Here is a 26,010-nt window from a genome sequence, read left to right on the forward strand (position 1 = left end):
TATGAATAACAAATGAACAATTACCAGCCTATCAACCAGAGACGATGATTCAGCATTAACCTGTGTTAAATTGATCACTGAGTAAGCATGCCAGCATACAAGCACACAAACATTTCCATTATTTCCTTTGGCTGGATTTGTATAAAAACATATAATAAGAGATAAGCATACCAGCTTACATCAAGCAAGAATCTCCATACATTGCAGTAGACATTTCCCTGCATACAATTAAGTTAATTTAAGAAGAGAACATTACTGAAAAACAATCATACATCATGCATCCGCATGGTACAATATATCAATGTATGTAGAACCTGAAAAAATATGAAACCCAACTACAAGCCTAACTACAACATTTCAAAATATTTGTCTCATCAGGTTTTCTCCCCAAAGTCCCTATTATAATACAAGATGTTTGACCCAAGTCCAACCATACTGTATGTCAGAGGTGTTGTGCTAAATAGCCCCACTGTTCTCTCCAGTACTTGCTCTCGAACTCAAACAGCTTGATTGCCATTTCTAAATAAAGCTCTGCTTTGTAACAGTGGCCTTACAGGTCTGCCTCAAAAGCTAGTATCTAAGGACCAGCAGTAGATGCTGCTCTTAGGGCTCGATTAAAAGTGATGTGCCAAATTGGAACCCTGTTTGTACAGGTATTATATTTACAAATCAGTTAGTGTTTTTGAGGTTTCCCCAAGAAAATGTTGGCAGGTCAATTCTGCTGAGATTTCCAGGGTGAAAAGGCCAAGTAAATAATGGTATATGTGGTTTTTGGGGCAAAAGGTAAATCCTTTGCTGCATTCTAGCAGGTCATCTCTACATGCACACACCAGAAAGTAACAATACAGTAGTATCCCAAAATCTTAACACTTTCAACACATAATCCATCATACCCTTGCGAATGAAAATCCTACCAAATCACTGTTAAGTCTCTTTGAACGCCATGGATTCCTCTGATCCAAGAACTCCCTTCCTTGCTCAATAAACTTAGTATCCTTTCTGGAGAATAGAACCCAAACAGTCAGCTGCAAAGTCTAATGGGCCAAGCCCTTCCATCTTCCTTGTGGAGTCCAGCAGGTGTACCCCCCCTCAGTCCCACTTTGTTTAATCCTTATGTGACCCCATTGGCATAATTGGTGTGATTTTGGGTTCCACATGTTGTCCTAAGCGAACAACACCCAAATCATTGTCTCTATCTCTGACAACCTGGCACTGGTGGGGGACAACTTCAATTCTTGTATGACTGTAATCAATCCCTGGATGAAGGAGCACTGGCTAAAAGTTAATGCTGTAAAGACATAATTTGGTCTTTGGGGCGCAAAACTCTGTTTGGTCTGAGCTCTGATGGCCTGAGAGGTGCTACCCGTTACCCACACCTGTGACCGCTGCAAAACATCTAGGAGTGATTTTTCATTTACTTTCAACTCTCAGGTCAACATGACGGTGAGCTCTTGCTTCTTCATTATTAAGATCCTGAAGAAGATCTTTCCCTTCTTACCTGTGAAATTAAGAGTTTCAGTGGCCATTACCCTCATTACATCTCGCCTTGACTACTGTAACACCCTATATTTAAATTCCAACAAGTACTCGCTTAACAAACTTCAGATCATACAAACTGTGGCTGTTCGGGTGGTTCTAGATGTTCCTAAACATCTTTGTGTTAAGGAGCAATTATGCTCACTTTATAGCTACTCGTGAGGAAGCAGGTGATCTTCAAAGTTCCCAGCATGGTCTATAAGGCTCTTCACCAGCACAGCCCATTGTACTTGGGAACCGCTTTCAACAGGTATACTCCTAAAAGACAGCTTAGATCTGCAGCACTGAGGAAGGTGATTATTCCCAGATTCTGGAAGGTTAGATGGGGTGGCCGCGCTTTTTCTGTAGCAGCCGCCATGTTATGGAATACGTTACTTATATACATTGTGAGTCTGAATTCCTACACTGGTGTTTCATAAGCGACTCAAAACCTGGTTAGTCTCTCAACCCTAATGATACTTTTATAGTCACTCGGGCTGTTTCTTACTGGTGTTAGCGCTTAGATGCCTTTTTGGCTTAATGTACTCTATAAATTTAAATACAATACTGGATCAATTTGTACCTTAAAGACAGCTCAAGCATAATTTCTGTCCCTCCATCTTCCATAAATCATACGAAATTGAGAGAGAAGTTCCATTAGAATCAATTTCTCATCGCTCCTGTCCATATCAACCACTCCTGGAACACTTTGAAATTCTTTCAGCCTTGCATGCTACACATCAGCTGGCGATACTCAATTAATCCTCAAATGGGAAAAAGTGAATGCTCTTCACCTTCCAAATTTAAATGACTGCCGTAATGCCATCATACAATGAATCACAACTATAATTGTTTGAGGCTCTGCGTGCACTGCGTACAATGTCCGTTCATTTCCAAAGTTTTCATCAGGATTCCCTAAAAACGCATCTACCAACATCACAGATGATGAGGGCTAAAAGAATCACTTCGGAAACCGAGAAAGTGAAAGACACATTGGAAAAGATGGGTGAAAGATTTCGCAAGAGAGGATACCCGTTAACCTTGATCAATAAATCCATTGATAAGGTTCAAAACATCTCCAGAGCAGAACTGTTGAAAACTCGTATCAAACCAAAACAAGAGAGAATGACGATTGTGTCAAAATACTCCACGATGAGTCACAAATACAAACAGATAATACGGACACATTGGAACATTCTACGTGCGGAAAGCGATTTCGATAAGAGTTTTGAGCACCAGCCGATTTTTGCATTCACTAGAGGTAAGAATCTAGGTGAAATGCTTAAACACAAAAAACCGAAAGCAGAGACACATCGTGGCACTAGACCTTGCTTGCAATGCGGGCATTGCAACAATATCATCAGGGGTAATGCAATCACACACCCCATGAAAGGGCATCAAATTAAGCTTCATGTAACAGCAACTTGCGACACAGCCAACGCAATCTACATGTTGAAATGTCCTTGCGGCAAGGTTTACGTAGGTAAAACCACCCGCAAGATAAAGATAAGACTGAACGAGCACAAATCAAACATCAGGACTGGTAACATCAAATCAGCAGTAGCAGCTCATTTCAAAGAAGCCAAACATAATGTGTCACAACTGCAGTTCGCAATTTTGGAAGTGATAGAGAAAACTGAAGGAAGAGATAACAATAAATTTCTTCTGCAACGTGAGAACAGCTGGATGTACCTGTTAAATTCACATAAGCCTTTTGGACTGAATGATCGTGTGGAATTCACATGTTATTTGTGAATTGGGGAGTAATAACATGGATATACGCACTTTTTGCACTTCCTGCAGGGTGGGATGTATGAGTCATCCACATTAATAATTCTTTCACATGATGAAAAAGCAGGGTCACTGCTTTATCTACATTTCTTTTGAATGTCATCTTTTGTATGTCATTTTATTTTACACTGCATCACATGCCACATGTTGAACAATATGGGTACTGTTTTGTGAATTGTCCCAGTTTTCACTGTATTCCTAACGACACGAACACATAGCAATGGCGAGGAATCGGCAGCACCCATTGGCTGTGGACCCGACCACGTGATCGGGAGCACAACCAATGAGAGCGGGGGACGCATAAACGCGCACTAAGAAGTATGTTAAATAAGTAGTGAGAGGACAGCCATCGCGCTTATGCCGACATTACCTATGGCAGGAGAGTGAGCAGTCTGAGGAAGACACGAGGAATAAGTACATAGTGAGTAACTGGGTATTTAACAACTGAAAGTGGAGCTTTGAATGTTTTCAAGCCTAAGCGCATGTTTAGCATAGAGGGAAGTTTCTGCAGCGTCTCTTTGCTTTTTAAAGCAGTGTAGTGTGGTTTGAAACACATGATACAAGGACAACAATGAATGCGCAGTCAGAGTGGCGTTTTTTAATGTATTTTGGCATCTAACATGTTTTGTTTATCCGATGGGGTAAAAATTGTTTTTGAGCGTGCTGATTTTTATGTTTATTTACTTGCCGCATTGACATTTGAAAACGATGCTTGTTTGTATTAGGTGTATTATTTACGACATATATTGACACAAAATTTTGTCATGCCTTGTTTTCAGTTTACTGGTCCCGGATGAAGGTCTTAACGACCGAAATGCATTGACCAAACGTAATTGATATGTACCACAGAATGTTTAAACCAAGGGAAAAAGAAAATGCTTTGAAATAAACAATGAACACGAACTTTCAAACTTGCAAGTGAATATTTGTGAGGAACACTGGGCAAACCCCAGTAGGACTATATAGCAGTGCTACAAGGGATGCCTTTCCTTTTGTAAGGAAGGCACAACTTTATGATCATACAATGAATGACAGAGTCAACACATCAACAACAGAAATTAAAACGTGTGGAATGGGAAACCTACAAGAACGTTGCCTGAAGAACTAAAATATCTGTCAACAACCTCCTCTGGGCTATGGAACTTAAGAATTATCACAGATTCATCCCTCAAAATTAAGTCATTAGTCGACAAATTGACAAAAGTCACATGCCCCATCATGAGGTCACACACAAGCATGTTCCATCATTTAGTTTCCTGCAAAAGGTCCAAGAAACCACCTCACTCATCTTACCACACTAGTACTATGCCAATAGACTTTATTATGAAATGTCAATACCCTCATGAGACAACTTGAAAAAAAAATCCGAATACAGTAGCAAGACAAGCCTCTGCACCTTAAGATTCACAGCCAAATCTCACTGGCTATCAAAGCTCTGTACTGGATACCTCTACACTGCGGTGCATAATGTACAAAGCAATAAAAGGAACAGGGTGAAAATCTTTACAGATGAATCTCAATAAATACTCCCAGTAAAAACACTATGATCAAGATTGGCCACACAACTAACTTTTCCTCCGTCTTTATTATGGTACAGATTTAATAAGAAATATAATACTGAGGGCTACACCTGCCTATCTCCCCTTAATTGAAACTACTTAATGCTTTTTGCTAATATTGAACTGACAATTCATTTTCTCTAAAATATTCAGATAAAAATGACCCCGTGGCATCACCACTGGGTATAGGTAGGATTGCTTTTCCATCGACATGGTGATTTTTTTGTTTTGCTAATAAACTCAGCGCCGTTTGACAAATCTTCACAAAACGTTCCAAACATAAAGCAAATTCACCTCAAATCCTTACCGGAAAGTTATGGGGTGATCCGTCAAGCGAGAGTCGAGAAAAAAGGAGTCAAAAAGCAAATTTCCCCATACATTTTCTATAGACTTCTTTAGACCGCGTGACCGCAAACATTGGTGAACTAAATTACACCAAATTTGTCAGGAAGCTAGATCTCGGTTCGCAGATTGTGATTTTTGTGATTTGGCATAAATCTGTTCAGTAACTTTTTGAGATAAGATTTGAAGCAATTGTATCTCTGAATGGTTGGGTGAGAGGGATTCCTGCAGGAGTCTCACAGGAGCGCCAATTCAAAAATAGAACATTCTGATTGGCCCATGGAACTTTTTTCCCTTAGGCCTTTTCGTTCCTGAGGGAGTCCAACTGATAGGCTCCCAGCAACATGAGAAGATGCTGTTGGCAGCTAATACATGACTCAGGGACTTGGGGCCAGATGTAGGTGGCCAAATACCGAGCGGTAACGCAGAAATTCGCAGAATTTCTCAGTTATCGACCGGTATTTGGCTGAGAGCAATGTAGGTGAGTGTAAACCTACTTTTTCTCTTGCATTTAAGGAATCGGAAATACCGATTCCTTAAATGCAATGTAAGTAGCACTAAAAAAAGTGCACTTCAGCCTTAAGGAATCGCTAATTACCACCAACTTCAAATTGGTGGTAAGTAGCGATTTCCTTCAAAAAAGCACTCTTTTGCTATTTGCGATTCTGTAATACCGAATCACAAATAGTGAATATATTCCCATTCATTCCTATGGGCCTTCTAGCCCATAGGAATGAATAGCTAGGTATTCCTTAATAACGAATCTCAATTACCGATTCGTTATTAAGGAATATTAAGGAATCACTAATATTTTAGCGATTCCTACCTACATTCAATTTAGCGAGTCCTTAATAGCGATTCGGTAAAAATCGCTATTAAGGACTCGCTAAATTGAATTTACCTACATCTGGCCCTTAGTTCCTTGTCATGAAGTTAAAAAGAATAATAAAATAAGGGGGCATGGAAGGTATACCGTGCCTTTCTAGCCCCTGCACTCCCTGAAGCCAAAGTAAATAATAATATATATGTATATTTTTTTTAAACTGCGTTTTTTGCCACTATACCATGGGACTCTGATAGCGTCCCAGCAAACCCCATCCCCGGGTGTAAAATTATGCAAAAAAGAGGGAGGAGCCACCTGATGCTACCCCCCGCTCCCCGACCCTATGTTGGCTCCCTCCTTGAGTCTTTAAGCGCTCCGGGGACCCCATTCACCAGGGCTGGCTCAGTGATTTTATCCTGGGGAGCCCACCTCAAAGACACAGTCATTTCCCTGCCGGCACCAATGTGGGCGGTGAAATATGTGCTTGCTCCTGCCTGGCAGGAGCATTTTTAAATTTCGGCCGAACGGGACCAAACACGAAAGTCTGCTCCCATCTGGCAGGAGTCATGAAGATGATCCTGCCGGGCGGAAGCAGGCTTGTGTTCTGTTTCCCTGAATAGTACTGATATTGCTTCCACCCAGACGGAATAAGCAGAAGACAAATGATCCCTCCAGATAGGAGCAACGTCGGCTCCTGCACCCTGCGGGGAGCCACCTGGGGCCACAGGGGACCTGGAGCTACCTGTGTCAACCCCAAAGTGGTGGTTCGTAAGTGCCCCCGGTAGACACCAGGGCACTCACCTATGACCAAGAGAGGCCCCAGGTTATGGGATCTCCTGGGCCAAAATCAGTTAGGGAGACTCCTTTTTAAATAAACACATAGCCTCAGGGGATGGTTCCCCGGCGACTAATAGGGCTCGATGAGGTGGCTGTATGCGTCCTTTAACTTTGGACCCAGGAGATGGGGTCCTTGGGGCCCAAGATGATTCAGGGAGGGGTGGTGAGCAGCCCCCTTCCCTTTTTAATAAAATATGGCACCAGGGTATGGGGTCTACGGTGCCCGAGAAGGCTTGGAGAGGGGGGCACAAACCCTGGCCCCTTAATTGTGCAATTTAGCCCCAGGGAATGGGGTCTCTGGGCCTAAAAAATGCTCCCCAACCTTTCAAAATTACTGGAAGGATAGGGTCCCCAGGGCCTATAAAGGCTTGGGGAGCGGGACTGCAAACCCAATCCCGTTAGAATGTGGCCCTAGGGTTGGGTCCCCAGGGCCCAAGTAGGCTCAGTGAGGGGCCGCACTGCCTTCCCTGTTTAATTGTATATGGTCCCAGTGTCTTTTACGGTTTGGGGAGGGGGGGCCACACAGCCCCTCCCCTTTTATTGAAATTTTACCTCAGGGATGGGGTCTCTGGGGCCAGTTAAGGTTCTCAGGCTGCAAGCCCCCTCACTTTAATTTATTTGTTTTACGGGGTCCCATGGGCCTGAAGGAAAACCCTATGTAGCACACGCCAAAGGCTTTGCACAGTGTGGGGTTGGCAGGCAACTGGAGGTTTGGAAACTGGTCTGGGTGCAAGCCAGGCCCTGCGGGTGACCACAAGCCATGCACAACCAAAGGCCATGCACAGTGTGGGGTTGGCTGCCCGTGGGTAATTAGACGCAGGGCCTAATGGAGCAAGCCAGGCCCTGCAGCCAAACGCACGCCACACACGACAAAAGGCCATGCGCAATTTAGGGCTGGTTGCCAATGGGAGGAGGGGGTGAGCCGCAATGCAGGCCAAACGAGGCCCCACACTGTGTACGGCCAAAGGCCATGCGAAATGGGGGTTGGCTTTATGAATGGTAATAAAATATTTCTTTTGTTTAAAAAAACTAGAAATTCACTGAAACAACTAAAAGTTAAGGTAACAATATATTACGGTCTGATCAAAAAAGATCTGTTTTTATTTTTTTTATTTATCTGTTTTTATTTTTTTATAACGTTGGAAATTGACTGAAAAAACAAAGGCTAAAGTAATTTTAGGTGTGATAGAAAGATCTGTGTTTGTTTAAAAATAAAAAAATAAAAAATTCACTGAAAAAACAAAGTTAGTGTGATGTTAGAGCTAGGTGAATATGTCAGTGAGAAAATTAAAGTTCTGAACTGAAAAAACATAGAATTTCACCAGTTTATAACTTGCGCCCCCATTATGCACTGCTAATTACCTCCCATATTACATCACTCATGGAATCCAAAGAATGTGTTAGTTTGTTTTATAGTTTACATAGTGGCGGGTGACTACCAGATTACTTCTATATATAATTTTGGAACGCATGTGTCTAGCTAATAGGCACAAGTATAAAACATGTACTCCTAATGCACCATAGGTGTGTAGAGGTATTGAACACATTATAAATGTTTGTATTGAAGAGTTACTCTGCACAGATGAGACGTTTTTTGGTTCTGCAGAAAAAGTTTTAAAACAGGGCAAAGATTCCAAGTAGTTGAAACTAAGTATTGTGAACAGTATAGAGTTTTTAGACAGATTTGTTGTAGCATGTCAATTTCAACATAACATAGAAGACTGTGTGCACCAGGTACTAACCCATGTACATGTGCTTGTTTAGCTTCTAAAGTTGGGCTATCTGTTAAGTTTTCACCATAGTATGAAGGCTTCAGGTAGTATGAACTTAAGCATCTTCAGACTTTGGGAATTCTTAACCCCTTCCATGCTCATGACGAGCTGAGCTCGTCATAAGTTGCGCCGCTCGCATGCTCATGACGAGCTCAGCTCGTCATGTAACGCGGTAAAACGAAAAAAGCCGCACAGCGCAAAAATGACCGCAGCACGCATGCGGTTAATGAATAGTGTTTCTTTTTGGCCTACAGTGAACATTGTTGTTAGTAGATACTTTTTAATACTCAGCGGTATATTTCTCATGAGGGTTTCACTGTCTGCAAACAGTGTGGTACACAGTAAACCATCTCCGTTGAGTAAAGACTGTTTGCAGGACCCACTTTTCTACTCATATCCACTTCAGTCCCCGGTGACTGTGAAGGGTTTTTTACAGATAAAAGCTGTCCGTAGAGGGGCATTAGTTATGAAACTAAAGTTGACTATCAGGAGGAACTTTTTTTTTTTTAACAGTTGTATCCAGAGTGGACACCATGTGCCATAGGGGTCTATTTGTGGTTGATTGTTGATGGAACGGCAACTGTCAATAAAGGTCTCATTGGGCAAGTATCTAAAACATCTAATTTTCTAAAATCGCCTTCCCTTTTTTACCCAAGATTTTTCTATCCAGTTTTATTGTATGAAAATATGACCTATCACCCAAGCCATAACATATAAGCCCACAAAGAGAAATCAAATGAGAATCTGTACTACCCAAAAAAAAAACTAAGGAAATGGTCACAGTCACTCGGGATTAGAAATTAGTGCATGCAGATGCCAAACCACCTATTTTGAATTGAAGTGAAAAAATATGAAATCATCAGGCGATGCATTCCCTCAATCAATTTTCCCTTACTGCTTTGTACAGTGTCCTGTACGGATGGAAGAGTGTTCAGTGTGGTGGTATGTAGAAACATTCCAGCCAATAGCTACATACCTTAGGTTGAAGCCAACAGAAATATGTAGTTCTGGGCTGCTGTTCATCTTACAAGTCTATAGTTGTTTGGTAGCAGCATTCATGATTGCCGCCAATAATCTTAAGGGTTCTGGCTTCTGAACAACTGTACTGATCCTGTTTTCTCTGGGTTAGCCAAGAAGGTTAATTGTTAAATAATTTTCTGTTAATGATTCTTTTACAATCATTGTCAGGGTTTATGGGTATGAAATGTCTGTAGTTCAAACAAACACACAGACACACAACATTCAAAAATATATTTGACACAGATTGCACATATGCAGAAGCAGCCTACCAAAACCTACCCAAAGCATCAATATACAAATCGAAACCAACACAGAAAGACAACCATCCTCACAGAACACCAGAGCCACAGATAGCTGCACAAACAGACACCAGTAATCCATGTACAGACAGACACATGTAGACACACAAACATGCATACACACACACACGCATAGATGCAAAGGTGGTGAATCGATCAAGCAGAGGGTTGGACAGACTTAGTGTAAATCTTTTGTAGTCGTATTCTGATGAGCCGAAGGGGCACCGCCTCTGCTTACCCCCAGCTGTAGTTAATTTTGCCAAAGGTGCTCCACATGTTAAATTGTGTTGTTCACTGCAGCTGAACTCATCTCCCATATCAAAGTGCAATGGATGAGCAACTGTCTAAAACCCAGTCATACAGCAGTAGCAGATGAACCAGGAAGGTGGCAATGAACCCACTAAATCCATATATGAAGGTCTAATCCACAAAATGGGGTTACTGAACTCTATCTTTCAGAAGTGGATCGACAACTTCAAACATCTAATAATCAAAACAAGGACATAAGGCATAACATTGATATATTAATGAATACACAAAGCAATATTAAAGCAAATCTTGATTGTCACCAGGATTGTTACGTACCTAGTTTCTGACAGATCGTGCTGTCTGAGAATCTCTATCCATTCTTTGAGCGTAGGGGATCGGTACGACGCCAAGTAGTCAATAAGGTCAGACCGAAAATTTGTAGCCGGTTCCCCAGCAGATTCAGGAGATCCTTCTGGAAGTCGAGGAAAGAGTGGGCTCAACCAAATCCTATAAGATAAGAATGGGGACTTGTTCAGCCTGGTCCGTTGTAATGTTCATCTTGTTTTCTAAAGTTTCTTCGCCTTATGGCCAAGCACTGTCCAAAATGACAAGACAGCATATGGCAATTCCTAAGTAGCAACAGCCTACCCTTAGTGAGCTGTATGGTTTTAATACCCAGCAACTACATCACACTCAAGGGTAAGCGAACATTACTCCAGGAATGGGGCAGCAGAAACCTCATCGAGACCAAAACCAATGCATATATGGATAACATTTCTTACGTGGCGATCTCAATAACACATTCATGCAAAACACATTTTCATAAGCTTCTCATATCCTGAAGACACTCTGTGGTCTGGTTGACGATCTTCTGTTTTACAAGATGCAAGCAACTTTCAATGGCGTACTCCACTGCTACGCAAAGTACCAAATACACCATCCTCATGTTATCTGTGTGCCTAAGGGATTACAGATCAAAGCATGTGGAACGTAACTACACAGTCGCCATCACAGGAATTCTTCCTGCCATATTTCACGCACATCATATATAATCTCATTGCCTGGTCACCATTCCAATACTTTTCCTAAATCCGAACTGGATATCGGAAAGGTTGGCTTCCAAATCAACACGTATCCTGAATACAATTAAACAATATTTAAACCCTGATCTTACCCGAACCAAACAGCAGTGAAAGAGGTCAATAATTGGTTGGTCTTCCTCTGCTACTTCTTTTGTGTAGCAGGACAATTGTAGGTGGTTGCCATGAGCTGGTAATCACTTGTGCCTGGACTCTGCGCTAAGCATAGTACAAGTCAGTGGGCATGGATTCTGAGCAGGATGCTTTGCTCAGGTTTTGGATTGGGATAGCCAATTCCACCTCTGGAGACTGGAAAATCAAATTTGACCCAAAACATTGCAACCATGTGCCTGCCATATTTGTACAAATAAGTCTGATCATCAGACATAGATTATACCTAAAGGGTCCACACATGGTCATTTTCTATTTACTAGCAGTGCATCTGGCATGCAAGCTGGAATCCTCTAACAATCCCATCTGGAGCTACTTTTCAAAAGCACAGGAAAGACCGTGTTGCAAGTTTAGAGGCCTGTTTTTAGTCATCCCTGTGCTTTACTGTGTATAGAAGAAGCAGGTTTTCTCTCTAAAGATTCTTGCCAGATTAATGAGAAATCAGAGTTCACAAAATGCCAAAGGTGCATTTCTATAAGGTGTCTCATTTATCACTTGCAGGCAAAATTCACACATGAAGACACTTAGAAACTTGGAAACATTCTGACTTCTAAAGTAAGACTGTGTTAGTGTGCCTCTATTGATGCAAAAACAGATGCAACATATCTTGTTAAAGCTCCTGGGACAGAGTATTATCTCTCTGATGCAAGACAAGCAATATACTAGACAGTAGGACTCAACTCAACCTCACACTGCTGGCCATGTCTGCTGGTGTGAGAGCGAGGCTCTGTAAAAGTTGAGAAAACCGAACTAACAGAAAAGCTATCACACAAATTTGACAATCTTCCATCATCCATGTACAGGCAATTTTATGACAGGAAGCGTCTTAAACTTTGTTTTACTTCTTCATCAGAACAACCTGACCTGTCTATCTGACCTTGTGGAGACTTTATTGAAGTCCCACTAGTGTACTTTGTTTAGAGAAAAGAAACTAAGAAGCAAACTTTTTCACTCCGCTTAACGTAATGTATTTGCGGGTCAGATCCCTTTAGTCAACAACCCACTAATAAATTACATAGAGACGTTTAGTCATTTTTTTCTTACTTTCAACTTCCTTCCCTTTGACTTACACAGACCATATGAGCTTATTTTAATGGCAGTTCCTGCGGAATTTAAATTATTACACAAATAGAAACCTCATGTTTATACAGCACCTATATCGTTGGTTGATTGCTTTATTTCGATATGCATATATCATAAAAGCATTACAAAAAATAAAACAGCATGTCGAAAAAGAAGACTGTACATTTAGATTTAAAAAGAATATCAAGCCAGTATCAGGTCATGTGTGCTTAAGAGCATGGTAATGACACCCTTGTTAATTTCCAAAGTGGAAACTCTTCAGCATTCTTCAGGCACATAACTATCTAATTTAAAGGCGCAGGACATTTCCTTTTCTCATCATACACATGGATGAATGATACAAGATATTCCAAATAACTTGGGGATTTTAAACGTGTAGGGTTCCAAGTTTTCAGTCAAAAGCAATTATAACTGAAAAATCCCAACCAAAGGGAATATTTCTTTTTCTGTAGAAACCAGAAAACACCAGACTTTGCTGCACTTTTATTGGTTTAGCGTCCTTTTAGTGTCAAACAGTATAAATGTAGCTGCTACATGTTAGTACTCTTCTGTGATGAGAGCTCCAACAATGACCCACTCAGGCCATGCTAGTGCTTAATTTAAACAGGTGGTTGCCAGTAGGGTCTATTGCCACTCTTTTTTTTATCTTGATTGGATATTTCACTACAGCACAAGAGAGAAACGGGGGTTGCTGGAGAGAAGGATTTATGTACTGGAACTTAGGCAGGGAGTTTGAGAAATAATAAAAAGTTACTTGAAAGAGCAAATTCAGTGAAAGGGTTCAAAGGGAGTTGGTTGGAAGAAAGAATATATGAATAATTGACAACAGGAGTGAACAAGGGTAGGAAGAAAAAATGTTTCTTTATAAGCACTGGAAAAGCACCATTCCACTGGTCATGTATGGAGCAAAAAAGAACAAACACTGATAACCACTGATTTTTAACATTTGTTAAAAATACTGAACCCCCTCCCCTTCATCAGAACAGAAACTAAAACCAGGAAAGCCTATAAATGTACCTGCTCCATATTCTCTTGTCACAACGTAGTAGGCATTTCAGCTGTAGCATTTTATGCAACATCACAAGGCACTTAAACGCAGTCACAGCTGCAATGTAGCTCTCCCAGAATCCGAAACATATGCTCCTTTCTTTTAACCACAGTTACAACTCCTGCACAGAGTTAGGTATCTTTAGTCAACATGGGAAGAGCATCTATCATTCTCCAACCACCACTCTGCGTAAAAAGTAAATGAGTGAGCCCACTGCGACCCTTCAATCACTGTGCTTGACTTTTCTGCCAAAAAAGTTCTAGTCCTTGTACAGAAATCATAGTTTTTTTTGTCAATGGTTGACCTGACCACCATAGTGAGCCCCTGATATTTATTTCTCATAATAGTTTCTTAGCTTTCCAGTGGTGGCTTGTACAGCCAAATAATTATGATCGACATAGCGTTACTATGGACATTCAATGAAACTGAATTGAATAATTGCCAGCAATATAGATGTTCTATTGGCTTAAGCATGAAAATCCTTGCCTCAGTTTAACAGCAGATTTTGCATAGGCTGAACTCATAAATTACAAAGTATCAGTGATAGTGGGAAACTGACGTATCACATTTCTAGAAGGAACTAGTGGGGCCAGGTATTCATACAAATTCACCTAGGATATTCAGTCATTAAGGAAAGATCTCAACCAAGCAATCACTGCTTGTGAAAAGCCTTCAACTTTCTGAAGCCTGGGCAGCAGGATCTCCTGGTACCTCATATCAAACACAACGGAGAGCTTCAACATTACCATCAATAAGACTTTACCACCAACGTCAGTACTCTGAAGCTTTTACTGAACAAGTAAAGTAGTAGTCATGATCCCCTTCAGGGTTGAAGCCAGAGTGTCTACCACACAAAAAGTTCAAAATCTCCAAATGACGACTCATCTGCCATGTGCGTATTCTTATCCATTACCTTAGCCACTAACATGTCCCATGCTTTTCCCAAAGAAATAGATTGATCCATGGATAGCTTCATCAGCAAGTGAGTGGTCTGGTCTTCCTACAGGGATGCATTTGCGGTCAAAATGTTGGTTTATTGGGAAGAACACTTTAATAATTGATACTGAGCGAGGATCTTCCAACGACCGAGTGATTATCATGCCTTCAATAAGAAATGAATAAATACTACACTATCCAGCAGACTGTTCTTCTCCAAGTCCAGACCCTTAGCTGACTGGAATGCTTTCTCTCTGAAAGTGCACAAATAACACAATTTGGGCTTTTCACTTCAGTGCCTTATTAGGATTGCCGATGAATTCCGCAAGGCTTAGTCTCATCTACCTCAATTTGGAGTTTGTACCTTTTCCCTCTAGGCCATCTGCTACTTGAAGTTAATCTTACTCTCTATATGTGTGCAGATGGCAGCCACATCTGACATATAATTAACGACTGAATCAGAAGGCAAACCTTTATCTCCATTAGGCCCTTAATGCTGTAGAATGGCGGATGAACATACATTTTATAGAGGCAATTTATTTCATGACTCAATTATTTCTGAAACAAAGCAACTAGGATTGCAATCTTTAGTCAGGCTTGGCAGGTCCCTACTCAGAGTCTACATAGGTAGCAATGAATTTTGGATTGCTCTTACTCTCTCTGCATTAAAATGGAAGCCATGCACATGGAATTTCAGACAAATCTGAAAGCATGTTTTCCCCTTTAGTTGATTATGGATAGTTCTTAGTGGAACTACACAGCTTGAAGGGGATTCTTTAGTGCAGCCACTTTAATGCCAAGAGACCCTGTAGGGTGAATACCCAAGCTCTACAAAGTAACATAGACAAAATAAATCAGGGGTAATTTGGAGCAGCTCCATTGGATCAGGTGTCCTGGATGAATGTAGGGGCATGCTGGTTTGCTGGCATGATTTCACCTATGCTTCATATTTGTCTTATTTCGTGGTCTCATGATGTTAAATGTATTTACAATGAACTCTTGACATTTCAATAGACTTTTGACCTTTCGTCTTAGATATTTCTTTGCCAGCAGTGATTAGTGTTTTCTGCTAGGTGACCCTTGTTGATCTACATTGCTTTTGAGCTTCTCAAAGTATTATTTCTCCCTTCATTGTTAGTTAGAAGCCCTGCATTCGGAAGCCATACATAGTGTTGTTTTTTTAACATTTTAATATAGAGTTTGTTTAGATAATCTTTACTTTGTGTGGGTTCAAGATAAGAGTTGTTCAAATAATGGTATTAAATTTCTTAAGAATATTTGTATTAAGTTTTCAAACTCTCTTTAAAAGTGGAGCCCTTCAGATCATCATATTGGATGTAGTGATTTTCTCTATATCAATGTACCTCAAACTTTGATACAGGTATTGGCTACTACTGGTTTTTGTTTTATGAACTTGATCTTGAAAATAAATTTTTAGTAGTGCTTATATTGTTAATCCTCGAATCTCCCTCAAAAATGAACTCCGATCTCTACCCACACAACTACAGTGGAGACAAGGATACTTTAAGGAGTATTTATTTTGCTCCTGAAATGTCTTTTATAAAGGATTGTAGAAGAAGCCTAGAAATAGCACGTATCAACATCTTTGGCCATTGTCGCTTGACAAATACATTTCTTGCGAGGCATTCCCATATTCACAGACACTTCCACAAAAGATTTTGCTTTTTGTCAGAACTCCCAGACAATTGTATACAAAATCCTTAAAAGAAAAAAACCTTTTAAAATCTGAGAAATGTTCCGAAAAAGGGTCTTTTAATTCTGCTGAATGTTGCTTTTATGGTTCTGTAGAGATGAAGTTTCGAATGTATATTTTAAGGGAAAAAGATTTTTCTGTCAAAACATCTAAGGAATTTTCATGATTAATATGAAAATATGAATGGGCAATTCCACTAGCATTGCTTTGGAGATTTGTGGAAGGTTTGTCTTAAAGGGTTTTTCTTTTAGGAATTCTGTGGCAATTTACAAAGAAATACCTAGAGTGCCTGTAGTCGAATTATCAGTACAGTTACTCAGTTTTTAAAGTTGAAAAACTGGCTTTTCATGTTTTCAGACATTTGTTGAAATTACCCAAATAATAGAAATAGATATGTTTTTTTTATTCCAGAAAAAAATCTGCAGGACAATAAAAGAACTTTCCTCCCACATAGCAGGGAATTCAAACTATGTTAAGTCTTATAATCTGAAGCACCCTCGGTTTATTGCAGGTATGAAGTGCGACGAGTACATTAGGATTTAGTAGCACTGTACTGAGGCACTAAAGGGATGTTGCAGTAAGCCAATGATAACGGCTTTGGTTAATTGACAGTTCACTCAACTAGCCTGCATCGAAAGAGAGAAGAAGCAAGTGTGTCAGCTACATCCCTTGTGTTAACATTTTATATTGAACTTCTCACTAGTGGAATAATGGGAACAGAGGAAATCTTAATGTTCACTTTCAGAGGACACAAAACCAAAAGGTAGAATTACATGCTAATGACTTAGCTATCTTTATAGCAAGGCCAATATTCAGTAAACCAAAATTGGAGGAAGTCATTGAAGACTTTGCATCAACATCTGGCTATAAGTGAAAGAAAATCAGAAATGATGCATTGGAATGTTAAATATCACTCCCCTAAGATTGGCGAAAGAATGCAGTATGGAGGTATAACCATTGAAGCAAAGGTTTAAAATAGGTTACAATAGCAAAACAGTATCTCAGGAAGTTGAAGTTAAGCTTTTTGCTAATAAAATTAATTGGCTGAATTGATACATTACAAAATGGTAATCTTGCCCAAATCTGTGCTCAATGTTAAGACTATTCCCTATATTTTGAGAAGCAAATAAATTCTTCATCTTGAGAGAGAAACATTTACAATATGCTGGGAAAACGTGCTAGGGCATTGAAAAGGGCAGTTGGTCCTACAAGATTACCAAATATAGGTCACTCATCGCATCTCAAACTGAAGTGAAACCCATCCACTGGCTCTACGTCATTTATGAAGCAGAACAGTGGAAGGGCTTTGCATATAAATTTGTACCACCAATATTTTTCAAAGGGGTCTGATTAAAGATACTGCAGGCTGCCTCAAACGTTAAGGTAGAAAGTGATGCAATTCATGAATGCGGTATAGTACAGCCCATATCACGGATCCCAAACTACTCATCAAGCGCAGCAACAGCTCCTAAAAGAACCTCTGAAACAGATAGGCATCCGCACTAGGAGGCAAGCGGTGCTGGCCTGCTTAAATCCAGTAAACATCCAACTAAACTGCAGATTGCTACAATTCCTGATGTTGGCTGAACCAAAAATGCCAAAAATACCAAAAATTGATCCACAAAGCCTGCTGCCATAAGCTGCCCAAAAGGGGGTGGTGATGGACGGAGCATTTGAATCAATCAAACACTCACACCCAGTCAAAAGATCTGGGTTTAATCCATCACCGTTCTTTAGCCCACCCTGCCACCCCAGTTCAGACATGGCTATATGCAAATCAGTCTGACCCTGTGCCTCATGGGAACAGTCCAGCCCGAACTGCCAAGCCATGTCTTCCCTGGACCGGAAACAAGCTTCCGGGGACAGGTTTCTGACATTTCAGCCGTCTTCAGCCCGGCTTGCCTGAATCCAGTGGCAAAGTGAGCAAGGGACTCACGTCTGAGCATACCCTGCCACACTTATGGCGGCCAAAAGCGGTACAAAAGGGGGTGGTGATGGACGGAGCATTTGAATCAATCAAAAACTCACACCCAGTCAAAAGATCTGGGTTAAATCCATCACCGTTCTTTAGCCGTAAGCTGCCCAGCAGACAGAAAAGGTCTTAGCGGAACCACTTTAAGGATGCTCACCAGTAGCAGAGGGATACATCTTGCAACAAGTTGAGATAACTTGAACGATGTGACAAACGGGCAAGCATGGCTGGAGTAAAGAAAATCTGAGACAACACATCACAGCAACTAGTGAGCAAATAACTTTCCTTAGCAAGCATAATTTAACTGTGATTTTAAACTGCAATGAATTTTCCACCTTTGGCTTTTAACTGGTTTTAACAAAGATGTTCTGTAGCAACTGTAAGAACTAAAAAGGCAGTTAAGGCGGAGGAAAGCATATTAAATGTCTATTTTTTTTTTTAAATGGATTCTTTTAAGTGTAATACAGAAATGGTTTTAGTTAACTATGCAAAAATAAAAATAAACAAACTCATCATTGGCTGAAGGACAGGCTTGGAAGAACATTTGAGAAAGCAGGAATATGGGTAACTAATGGTCTTATCATAGATTAGGCATCAAGATGTGATCAGATGTACTGACTGACAGGAAGAGAGCTCTCTATATTTAAAGATTATTAGTTGGCAAGTTAATTAAGGTAGATGCTTTTCAAACCCCACATCAATGGAAATTTAAATTAACCTAGGTGCAGAGATGAGAAAAGAGGTATCATTATGGTACAGACGTCTGCATGACCTAGAAGAGGCATGTATAGCATCTCCTGCAGCTGCCAAGCCACAGAGCATGTAGGAAAGGAACAAATGCATGGCAAATATCTATAGAAATACTACACAAGATAGTGCGACCAGCTGCACTGAAGAAAAATAATTTCATTATATAGTACAGATTATACTGGACCCCAAAGAAACTATCAAAGCTATACCAGGTCTCAATGATTAAGCCCTGAAATTGCAGTGCTTCAAACATGGATGGCATTCACATGCTCATCAGGTTCCCAAAATTTCAGCATTATTAGACTAATGCCAAAGTTGTAATATGGAGCATATTTAGAACAGTAACACAATACTGATCTCCCATACCGTTGGTTATTCTGAGGGACGGGGGAGAGATTTATTGGGATACAGGATACTTCCTGCCTATTTTCACATTCATCGCAAAAAGGTATCCCATAACCTCATCTATTCAGTCACTCTCTAACGGAATTCGTTTTCAAAACCAACAAACATGTGGTGTGTTTTGTTTGACCCTCTCACTGTCGGCTGAACACTAGGGAGTAAAGACACTTCATTCTCTATAGACACCAAAAAAAAGCAGTTTTTCCATACCAAAGGCACCCAAATACAGGGATACTGGGCTGAACTTTAGGTATTTGTAGCCATATCTGCAATAGACCCTGTTAAGATCAATATCCAAAGAGCTCCAAGGAAAACGGTTGAGCTCATCGTGGTTTATAGGGACCAGGACCTACGCCCCCATGAACACTGGAGTTGTCCTTTCCTTTTCACAGCGTGCAATAAGAGAAAAAGGTTGGATTGAAGTTTGAAAATGCCTTCAAATTTACATGTGTGTGCGCATTCCGAAACTTCCTAGATAAACCACTCCATGGGACACCAACTCTCACCTGTTGCCACTAGTGGTAGAGAAATCCACAGTAGTAAATGTATTTACTTCTCCCAGGAATCCTTTTGTGATTGCCTGGTAAAAATAAATGGAGTATGTTTGGCCACAAGCCTCTGCAGGAGTCAGCTAGTTGACAAGATCTTGAGGTTCCCTTCTAGACAAATTTGTGGCGCTGGTGAGTAGAAAATTAATTATCCAGTACAGTCAGAGGAAGCCATCAATGTTTGCAGCATGTGCAACAACATTTGTTGGCAACAATGTTGGAAGCTGCAGAGAGGTCAAGTAGGACCTGGAGGCAGATCTCATTCTAGTCAGCGATCAGTACAGTCACAAATTACCTAAAGGGTGACTGTCTCGGGGAGGACTGAAGCCAGACTAGTGGTTCTGCAGGAGAAATTTTTTGTTCATCTGCACATGTAATTGAAAGAATACTTTTATCAATTCAGGTTAAGAGAGTAATGATATGGGAGTTGACTGGTTCATGAGGGTTCAGGGTTGTTTTTTTTTTAGCAGGGGTAAATGTGTGCAGTTTGGACACTGTCTGGGAAGGGTCACTGAATAGTTTTGATGGTATTAATGATGTATGGGGCATCTCCATGGAGAGTTTTCACAATGAGTGAAGGTAGTTTATTGTCTTTGTAGGTGGGGGCCTTGAGAAAGTTAAAGGTGCCAGTGAGTTCAGTGTGTGAGAGGTGGCTAAAGGTGTTTGATGTTGTCACTGTGGGCTCTGGTTTTGTTTATCTATTTCCAGTATAGAAGCATAAATGTTGGATATGTTGTTCTGAGATTGTGCGGATACAATTCATAACTGGAGTGAGGAGTGATTTACTGCTGTTGCTTGACTTGCTAATGGTGGCCTTCAAGAAGGTGGCTTTGGCTGTGGTTATGAGGTATATGTGGTTATAGATCGGTGTTTTTTGAGCTGAGCTACGTTGTCAGGAGCTTTGCTCAATCTCCATTTCTTTTCTTGCCTACAGATGCAGTGTTTGCTCTCCAAAAGGTCATAAGTATCATGGTGCAGTTTGGGTTGGCAGGACAGTGTTTTGAGTGGTGCATTGCTACCCAGATGGTCATGGCACCAATGTATACATAAAGTAGTATGTTGACATCAGTTGTAAGCTGTAAGGAGTGTGAAAGTCAGATGAGAAAGTCCAGGATGAAGTTAGGAATTGCGAGGGGTTTTCTTTGCTTTTCTGTGAACCATGGTGCTTTGCTGTGGTGTGATGGATCATGAAGGGGATGGCGAGGTGATCTGACCAGCCCAGAGTTATTGGGGACCTGCATTAGATTCAAGTTGAAACAGTTCTGATCAAATCGAGGTTGAAACAGTTCTGATCAAATCGAGGTTGTTGCCTATGGGAGAATGTAGGGTGACAATGTGTTGTTTGATGATCATGGTTTTTTAGCAGTGTAAAGTCAGTTGTAATTATCTTGGAGGGATTCAATCTATGGGGATGGTTGAGTCTGTGAGGACAGTGGGAAGGAAGTGCTGTATGGAGAGAGGTGTGATAAGGTCTGAAGCTCAAGAATGTAGAGCAATGCAGATGAATGCAAGTTCTCGGCCTGTTTTCTGTGTGCAGCAAGTGTGCTGTATTCTGTTGCCTGAGGAGATGAGGACATCTACGAATTAGTTGGATGTGGGTGCGAGCCATGTTTCTGTAAAGAAAAGTGCATCAATTGGATGCAGTATGATGTCTGTAATTTTATGGGCATTTAAAGAGTGTGTGTTCATAAGCATGAGGAGGAGGGTGTTTTTGGTATATGTATGCTGGTGAGTGGGATGTGGATGAGGTTCTGGTTATTTGCATTGAGACTGTGGTTGTAATATGGACGCCTGAGTACTGTGATGGCTTCTGGTATATGGTCTATTAGGCACATGATGTGGGAGGGTTACCTGGAGGATTGGGTTCTGATCCAAGCCCCAATTCGGCTCTAAAAGGCCAAAAGGTGAAGATGGCCTTGACCATTTCGGCCTTTATCTGAGACTGCATGTGCAGCAAGATGCTATAAAGAGTGGACTGAACTCGGGAAGGAGGCAGGAAGTTTCAGATGAGAAACCAGGGATGCCACTTCTTGTTGCTGTTGGTGCTGGGAAATGTGATGTCACTTCCTGCCGAAAAGGATGTGAAGATAAACACAATCGCTGTCTCAACTGACTGTCAAATTTTACATAACTTGTCAGAATTTAGAAGTGCAAAATGTCAGCATTTTCCAGTGGAGGAGGTGTCCTAGAACCGAACAACAGAACACATGATACTTCCCCGGGTTGGGTGGGGAGGGGGGGGGGGGGTGACCATGAAGGGGCAACAAGCTTTTCACGGACGTGGGGTAAACAGGCTTCCATGGAAGTAGTACTACAAGTATGAGTATGTAGTATGTATAACTCTAGGCATGGCCAGTGGTAAAATCATAACAATAAAAAGCCCTGAAACAGACCTGAAATTAATAAGAGTGAAATAATGGCAAAATGGAGAGCCTTTTCCTCTTGTCTCAGTCAGAGAGTAAATGCAGAATCGAAGAATCAATTCGACATACATTGCATTCAATATATTCCGTCACTGTGATGAATCATATCTGATCCAGAATATTCTGCCAAAATGCCCTAGGTCACCACCATAGGTCACACAATATTGGCATCAGTCTACTCCTGTTATCCTGATGATGCCATTTGAGGCCAATTTTTTTCTCATATCCTCATTTTGTCCCCCAATCAGTACCTCAGAAAGGGAAATTTACCCGACAATGAAGAGCTAACACTTTTTCTTTACAAACCTCAAAGTAACTAGAGCAAATCTTTAGTTAACCTATTTTACACCACACTGCAAAGATGATGAGACAAGCTCAGCCTGCCATGGATTATCACATACACAGCCCAGGTGGTTAGTCGGAGCTGTGGACACAATGACCCAAACAGTGACGATTTGATCGCTACCTGATGCCGCTTAGATTTCAAAATGCATGTCGCTATAGAAACCAAAGCCTTAAAAGCCTGTTCCCTTTAACCTATCAAAGGAAAACATTTGAAGCTTCAGAGCACCTACTTGAGCACTGCAAGTCTAAGTAGGAATTCTAGAAGTGCGAGGTTTGGAAATACTCAACCTACAGAAGAATGGCAGAGAAAATAGACTCATTAAATATTTCTTCAGCGTTTGGTAAAATGCTATAAGATTTTTTGCATTAACCTTGCATTGTGCAGAGATCTCTGCACCTGTTTTTGTAGAGACTTCACATCCTCCCTCTGGCACTGCATTTTGATATAAATGTCTTCAAACTGAGCTTATTCTTGGTGATGTGGCATAGAGAAAAAGGTATAGTGACAACTTAAGCTAGGTTTGCTTTTCCATAGAAAACACAGGGTGACAGCTTTACAAAGATCTTTGGATTTTTGAGAAAACGTTCTGTGGGATAATGCTAAGTTATTTTATTAGAGATTTGTATTGCAGTGACAGTGTTTAACATTTTCATTAATATGAACCACTGGCAATTTATCTTGGCTTTTTCCAGACTCTTTTGGTGCTCAATGTGGAATTGTAAACATGGATAGATAGCAATGCTTCTGGTTTCAAGCAAGAGATTACAAAACAAGGGCACAATGGAGTGTGAGATCACTGCACCTGGCGGCCATCATCCTTCCTGAAGCATTAATCGAAAAATGTATAACATTTGGGAACAAAATTTGAACCACTGGCAATTCCTCTTGGCTTATTCCAGTCTTTTTTGGTGCTCAATGTGGAATTGTAAACATGGATTGCTAGACCTGGCATAGCTTGGCGTGATTACCCCTGACGGTTTGCCTCTATCCCCTTTGTTTTTAGATACTTTGGGTACTTTGCCACTGCTAATCAGTGTCAAAGTACAAGGGTTCCCTATGTAAAGGTTAGTGGTAATTGGTTGGCCATGATTAGTATGTTGGCCTTACTAGTAAAGTCCCTAGTGATGTGCACTGTGTGTGCAGGGGCTAGTAATGCAAAGGCCGGCAGAAAAGGGAACTCAGGTCTTCAGTGTAGGCCTGCGTGCAGAGTGCTAAGTTAGCATGTTGTCCTGACAAGTCAACCACTTGTCAGGCCTTACTTTCCCGTTTGCATACACATGGGGCACCCCTGTGGTAGGTCCCAGGTAACCCCTGGGCAGGGTGAAGTAGGTAAAAGGCAGGATATCTACTGAGTTGTGTGTTATGTCCTGACAGTAAAAAATACTCAATTTCGTTTTTCACTGGTGAAAGGCCATTCTGCCCATAGGATAGAATGGGGGAGGCTGGGTATTATGTTTTGGTAGCCTAGTTTCCTGTAAGTGTTCATAATGGAGAGGTGGAGTTTAGTATGTATGAATTCACAGTGTCATAACACCTCTTTCTGTGATAATGGTTTTGTCACTGTGTGTTCGTAAACCACTCTTTTAGAAAGTGGCTGAGTTTGTGCTTTAAGAATTTCTGAGTGTCTCTGCTGAATGTGAATTGACTGTCTGGATCTGTGAGGTGAAAGGAGCTGGGAGAGGTTTTGACCCATTGAGGGGTTGAGATGCACCAGGCTGCCCTGCATCTGGAGAGTAGGAGGAGGAGAAGCCCGGGAGGTGAAAAGGCCTGGGCTAGTGCTATAAACCAATTGACCCATCTCCAGCTGAGTGATTAAGGATCCAGACCCCCAGTATCAAAGGGAGAAAGGTGACACTCGGAGGGAGACACCCAGAACCGATTTAGGGAGGGGTCAGGGGCACCTGAGGACAAAGAACTTCAAAGACATGAAGGGGTATAACTAAGAGAACTGAAACCCCTAGAATTTGTCCAAATCTCCCTCCAGAAAGAAGGCCTTCGAAGTCAAGTAGGCGGATTTAAGTTGTGCCAGGGGCCTCATCTTGGACGACTCCATCAGCTGAGCAGGTCTTTGCTCTGGAAGCACTGAGGTACTTCAAGGCACATCTTTAAATACAATACAATATATTTATAGAGTGCACAGCTATCTAAAAAGGTGTCCCGGTGCTAGAAATAAGAGTATCCACTAAGTTCCAGAAACCAGCTTAGGAGGAGGTTATGCAGAATCAAACTGAAGTATTTTGATCCTTTTCCTGGAAACCGTTTCAGATGGACAGCATCTCAAGGACAGCGGTAAGGCATTCCACAGTCTGGCTGTCAGACAGGCAAAAGAACGACCACCACTTCTGGACTTTGCAATACGAGGTGTTTGAAAAGCTTAAAATTATTGGAACAAAGGGATCGCACCTGGGACGAAAGTCTGAGCCGGCGTCTAAGATATAAAGGACCACTGGAGTTACAAATCTTGAAAGCAAAAGTGAGGTTCTTAAACTTGATCCTTTTGCTAATAGGCAACCAGTGAAGCTGATGTAAATGATTAGCGATAGGACACGAGGGACGAAGTTTCAGGATCAGTCGGGCAGCAGCGTTTTAAACGATCTAAAGACGCTGAATAAGAAAGGAAAGGAGCCCAAGATATATACTATTAGCATATTCCAGTTTAAAAGTGATCAAGGCATGTACAATGGTTTTCTGCTATTCCACTGGAATAAAATGTGACATACGTCTCAGGAAACAGGAACTAGACAAATATTTGATCTGAGATTCAAAGGTAAGCGCAGCATCGAATTTGACCCCTAAGTTTCTGACCACAGGAGATGGGCAAGGAGGATTGCCCATCTCAGATGGCCACCAAAGGTTGGAGTCGGGTATAGATTTAGAACCAAAGAATAGAATTTTGGTCTTCTCTGAGTTTAGTTTAAAAAAGTTGGTATTTATCCATTCTAGTACTAATCTGAGACAAGATTCAATGCTAAAGGAGCCTTTTTGTGAAAGACCAAGAACATTGTCTTCAGCCTATGAAACAACTCTAATTCCAAAAGACTCCACAAAATTGGCCAGGGGTTGGGATATCTATATATTAGAAGGAGGGAGAAAGACTGACTGTGTACAATTGAAGATAAAGGACTTAAACCAAGATGAGGCACAATCAGTAATACCTATGCCTTCCAGTCTCTCAAGCAAAATAGCAGAAGAGACAGCATCAAAAGCCACAGAGAAATCCAGCAGCATTCACATAACTGGGGAATTTTGGTCAATATTGCTTTAAATATGCTCAGAAACCTCAAGAAGAGCAGTCTTAGCACTGTAAAACGTGTTGAAAACCTAATTGCGA

The 26,010-nt window shown here is 41.1% G+C and overlaps 1 protein-coding gene across 1 annotated transcript in view; it reads right to left on the reverse strand.

Moving 5' to 3' along the window:
• The window catches only part of TDP1 (tyrosyl-DNA phosphodiesterase 1), a 934,974-nt gene that overhangs the window by 758,038 nt on the left and 150,926 nt on the right, over positions 1-26,010 (reverse strand). Inside the window, exon 8 of the mRNA XM_078660064.1 lies at positions 10,544-10,714. Within this exon, the coding sequence (XP_078516190.1) occupies positions 10,544-10,714 (171 nt within the window). The remainder of the gene's footprint in view (positions 1-10,543; positions 10,715-26,010) is intronic.

This window comes from Lissotriton helveticus, chromosome 9 (genome assembly GCF_964261635.1).
Source record: "Lissotriton helveticus chromosome 9, aLisHel1.1, whole genome shotgun sequence".
NCBI lineage: Eukaryota > Metazoa > Chordata > Amphibia > Caudata > Salamandridae > Lissotriton > Lissotriton helveticus.